General features: G+C 34.5%; 1 protein-coding gene across 3 annotated transcripts in view; it reads left to right on the top strand.

The window, feature by feature from the left end:
• The window catches only part of LOC106459652 (MFS-type transporter SLC18B1-like), an 84,278-nt gene that overhangs the window by 24,676 nt on the left and 53,844 nt on the right, over positions 1-5,758 (top strand). For all 3 annotated transcript variants that reach the window (XR_002610611.1, XM_013919289.2, XM_013919290.2), the window contains exon 2: positions 3,846-4,114. Coding sequence is in view for 2 of the 3 variants with exons in the window: in XM_013919289.2 (XP_013774743.1) it covers positions 3,846-4,114 (269 nt within the window). In the remaining variant the exon portion in view is untranslated. The remainder of the gene's footprint in view (positions 1-3,845; positions 4,115-5,758) is intronic.

Below are 5,758 nucleotides of genomic sequence, written 5' to 3' on the forward strand. Positions count from 1 at the left end.
AGTCTTTGCTTTCATAGTTTAAGGCTTCTTTGTTATAGAATCAGTGTTTCCATGGTTCTGTTTATTCTTTTACTTTACACTAACATTGTTAATCTTTCACAGTCTTTACTTTAATAGTTTAAGGCTTCTTTATCATAGAATCAGTGTTTCTATGGTTCTGTTTATTCTTTTGCTCTACACTAACATTGTTAATCTTTCACAGTCTTTACTTTAATAGTTTAAGGCTTCTTTGTTATAGAATCAGTGTTTCTATGCTTCTGTTCATTCTTTTGCTGTAAACTAACATTGTTAATCTTTCACAGTCTTTGCTTTCATAGTTTAAGGCTTCTTTGTTATAGAATCAGTGTTTCCATGGTTCTGTTTATTCTTTTACTTTACACTAACATTGTTAATCTTTCACAGTCTTTAATTTAATAGTTTAAGGCTTCTTTGTTATAGAATCAGTGTTTCCATGGTCCTGTTTATTCTTTTACTTTACACTAACATTGTTAATCTTTCACAGTCTTTAATTTAATAGTTTAAGGCTTCTTTGTTATAGAATCAGTGTTTCCATGGTTCTGTTTAGAATGGGTTTTAAAACACAAGTAACCTATTTCTTGATCTCAATAACAACAGTTATGTCTCTGTTGGTTAAACTGTAACAATGTTCGCTTAGAAATTCAGACATTTTCCAGATTAACGCTGCTGTTTGTAAATCTTGATAAAATTGTCTTTTTCCAAATCTATCGAAAAATTTACGTTTGAGAAATGTTCTCTGAGCATTTTTCTCGTTTATTCGTGCATTATTCATGATATCCTAATGATTTGAATATTTCTAGACACACGTGTATCATACTATTATAACCAGTGATAGCCAAATGTTTCTATAGGAGCATAAATTCAGAAAATGCTACGTAGAGAATAAACTGAACACGAACAACAAAGGAAAACAAGCAAATACAAGTAAATGATTAAAACAATATTTGTTCACAAAGATGTTTTACCAAGCTAGCTGGCTTCTTATTTTCATTAATACTTTTCCTGACTGTTGGGACAGGAGTAACTTTCAAATACAGTACGTCCCTAGAGCACAAGGTCAAGATAAAGAATAGTGTTTTACAGCAATTGGAAGTCAGATCAAGGATCCAAGTAACACATACCATAATCTCTTAGATTACCTACTTAGGAAGTCAGACCAAGGATCCAAGTACCGCCTCCCTCAATCTGTTAGATTACCTACGTGGATACATATTCAAAAACATCATATATATAAGAAATAAAATATATATATTATGTCCTCATATAGTACCCTCCCCTACCAGGGATTGGATACATACACAGAGTCAAACTAGTACAAGCTTCAGGATAGACACTGTCATATGTAGCGCTTATCTAAGCAAAATCATTATTACATATTTACGACCTTTCCTCATTCTGTTAATAAGGATATCATTAACTACGTGCACTGGTGAAAGACACAGGGTCAAACTGGTACAAGCTTTATGGGACAGGTATCGGCGTATGTAGCCTTTATTTAAGCAAAATGATCAGTACGAGCTTACGTGTTTTTAATATCTCTTTAACCTTCCCGAAACTTAGACAGCATTACCTAAATATACTTTATATACAGATATACTGTCAACTAGTTACGATAGGATTAACCTACTAGTTATTTTAATTGTACCATACATTTTCAGAGTTTCCAGCTGGTTTACTTGATGAAATTCTTCAAATGCATGATGACAAACCTCTCTCTGGGTTGTATTTCTGTTCTAGTTCAACTAAACGCACAGTTCTTCATCCTAATATGTCAAAAAGTGTTTCTGTGACATTTGGGACAGGATAAATGTGCGAACTATTCCTTACCTTCGGCACATTACTTTTGTTGGTTTAATTATTATTATGCTCCTAAAGTTGATTCTTGAGAATTTGGTTTGAATTGTGTTGAATTTTGCGCAAGGCTACACGAGGGAAATCTGCGCTAGCCGTCCCTAATTTAGCAGTGATAGACTAGCGGCAAGACAGCTAGTCAACACGACCCTCCGCCAACTCTTAAGCTACTTTTTTACAACAAATAGTGGAATTGGCCGTCACATTATAACGCCCTCACAGCTGAAATAGGGCGAGCTTGTTCGGTGACGGGGATTCGAGTCCGCAACCCTGAGATTGCGAGTCGAGCGCCCTAACCACCATGTCTCAGTTCCTGAGGGATCTCTCACGTACTTAAAAATGGCAAATGTTGATGTTTGAATGTGATAGGAAGGAACTGGTTACGACCGGTATTTCAGGTTGTCTACGAAAAGAACAACTTGTCATCCATCATTATAGATACTCACTTAAAGAAGACTGCACGCATTTTCCCTGAGACACTTCTTGTGGTACTTTTCGTTCATACTTGTATGCGAATAATTACGAACAATAAAGCCGACGTTGCTGGTTTATTTATTACATCGTTTTTGTTTTGTTTTTATCATCATTCTCTTGTTTAGAGTGACATTTGTGAAACAGCTTTTATTTAATGTGTCAGAGAAAGAGAGAAGGCACATTTCGAAGAAAAGTTCGCAGAAGAATAAACTAAAGATTAAATATTTCTTCCAAATCTAAATGAGTAAAGAAGTCGTTTTGAATTTTATCTAATCACAAAGAAACCCGCGATAATTTATGTCACTATCTTATTTTATTTTATTTTTTTTGTTAGAGATAATAAATATTTATTAGGAAAGATTAAACGCAGTCTATTCGCACTCGCGTGACTTTTATAATAAAAGTATCATTCATTTTCTTCAAGCCCGATTAGGGCGCTCGACTCGCAATCTGTGTAACTTTGCGCGATATTCAAAACAGACCAAACCAAATTCTTGTCCAGGGTTACTGATAAGGAGCGAAATTCCCCGAAATTGGTATAACTTAGTGAGATGTAGTAAATCGAATGATATAATAGGTTTCACATGTATTTTTAGTACTTTAAACAGCCTGTTTGGCTGAATAATTCACAAAAAATTAATACCATCAATGCTGTATATTCGTGAAATTCCTATACAAGTATAAGATTAGTGTGTGAATAAAAGACATTTCAAAAACCCATAGATGTTGCAGAAGTGAAAAAAAAAGTTTTATTCTATTTAAACTCCACCTGTTCTAATATCTGTAAATTCAATAATATTAGGTTAGTAATGTTCAGATGGGCCTTCTATGGCCTGGTAGTTAGGGCACTCAACTCAAAACCTGTGGGTTGCTGGTTCAAATCTTGTCATCAAACATGCTCGCCCTTTCAGCCACGGGACGTTATAATATGGCAGTCAATCCTACTACAGATAGATTTGTTTGTTTGTATGTTTGGTCTATCTGCTGTATCTACCACGGGGAATCGAACCTTTATATTAGGGTTTTTAAGTCTATGAACCTACCGCCGTCCTACCGGAGGACCTATAAATAGCTTTCGAGTAGCTTCGTACGAAATTCAACAAACAAACAAAGTTTTAAATGCTAAATCATTTTACTTATGCCACAGAATTTTAATGATAAAATACGGGATATATGTAGCGCTCTCTGCTGGTAGTTAATACCACTTGTCTTTTTTAAAATATTATTTCGTTGTATTATTATTGTAATCCCGGGAAAAACAAATGGCGCAGATATACGAGTCCTTTACGATGCTTTGTTATGAACTTCATAGTAATGCGATTTTTCTTTGTGTGTGTGTGTGACGGGAAGTCAGTATTTTAAATAAATTCTCTATATCTGTATCGCATTGCATGTCTGGAAATCCTTTTATATGAAGTTGGTTCAGTATAAAAAAAAACAATCACAATATAATGCATACGCTACTAAAGTTTTGAAGAAACTCTTTTCTGAATTTCTTATAGGTTCAGAAGCAATTACAGCAGCAAGACACGAAGAAGGTTGGAGTGTACCGTGCTATAAATCTTTGTTAACGCGAGAAGATATTTCGAAAAACCGCGCGAAGACGATGGCTCCAGAAAATTCGTTTGGGGCATCTAACAAAAGCAAGGATGTCAAGAATGCCACGAATAAAATTACAATTCGTCAGTGGCAAATTCTGCTGCTTTTGTCAGTGAGCAATCTTGTGATTGCAGCTTGTATATCATTACAAGCTCCCTTCTTTCCAAGAGAGGTAAGTGTGTGTGTGTGTGTGTGTCCAAACAACTCTAATAACGTTTGTTTCGTAAATCTGTAGAAACCACAGTCTATACAACAACAATGAAGAAAGCTACTTATATGTCTGGAAGGAAGCATTGGAACTGTTCATTAATATATATATATATTACATAATTTAGGCAAAAATAAAGGTTTAATCAAATTTTCCTGAAAAGCCAAATACGAAGCTTCACATAATTAATTATAATTTGAAAAACTAGAAATCACCAACATCAAATAAACGTTGATTAGACATGGAATTATAATAATGTATACTTTAAAAATGTTGATGAATGGTGTTGTAATTAACATCAAATGAGTGATCATGACATGGAATAGCTATAAAGAAAGGTTAAATGTCATTGGATATAGAAGGAATTCGACTTTTGACGTCACAGCAGAGTATATGAAATGCTTTGAACAGTAGTTTTGTTGGAAAATGTCCAGTCGGAGCATGGCTCAAAGACATTCATTCAATGGGCAATTTTCAAGACCTAGGATCAAATCACAGGGTTGGAAATTATACTATAGTTTCTTCAGACATTTTTCTTCCATTTATAAAAGTGTTTGCATGTTAAATCATGTATGTTTAAATGCTTAGGACATTTTCCTCCGTGAAAAGACATCTTGTAAGTTTAGTTAGGCGACGGCAAAATATTCTGATGACTCAAAATCCTTATTTATTAACTATTACTTTTACGTGTATCATATTCAAACAACGTACGTAAATAAATTGGCTTATAACTTGTTGAAAAGAAGGAATACTTGTTAGATATAAATGATTTTGACCAAGAGTATTGTTAGAAAAAATATTGCTACCTAATGTTTCAAAGGTAAGAGTGGCGCCATTTTGAAAGGTGAGATCTAGGGTAACTGTTTATTTGTTTTGAATTTCGCCCAATGCTACGCGAGGGCTATCTGCACTAGCCGTCCCTAATTTAGCAGTGTAAGACCAGAGGGAAGGCAGCTAGTCATCACCACCCACCGCCAACTCTTGGGCTACTCTTTTGCCAACGAATAGTGGGATTGACCGTCACATTATAACGCACCACGGCTGAAAGGGCGAGCATGTCTGGTGTAACGGGGATTCGAACCGGCGACCCGCAGGTTGCGAATCGAACGCCCTAACCACCTGGGTGATTGTTATGTTCTTTGATCCTAATGATTATGTTGCGTTATAATAAAGCTAAATAAAAATAAACAAACCACTCAAAAGCTGTATCTCTGGACTTTTATTTAAAGTTTTGAATGTGATTTTACAGCAAAATTTGGAAACTCAAAACCTTAAAAATAATAGAAATACAACGGGAAAAAATGTCATAAATATTTTCAGCACGTAAGATTTTATATAAAAAAATCAACATTTTAGCTGTGGTTAAGCCTATGAGTATATTTGCCTTAAGTTATATAATAAGGTGCATACTAGTTATATTTAAAAGATATTTACATGCATATAATTGTGACGTACACATAAGCTTCAGTTAAGCAAAGAGTGTATAGTATCCAGTTTATTTTTAAAACTTGTATGAATATTTATTTCCACATAACTTGTTCAACACCGACTTTTCGTTATGCGTAGCTTTACGCAAATATGGGTTTATATTAGGTCGTCAAGAAATTA

This window comes from Limulus polyphemus, unplaced genomic scaffold (genome assembly GCF_000517525.1).
Source record: "Limulus polyphemus unplaced genomic scaffold, Limulus_polyphemus-2.1.2 Scaffold643, whole genome shotgun sequence".
In the NCBI taxonomy this organism is placed as follows: domain Eukaryota; kingdom Metazoa; phylum Arthropoda; class Merostomata; order Xiphosura; family Limulidae; genus Limulus; species Limulus polyphemus.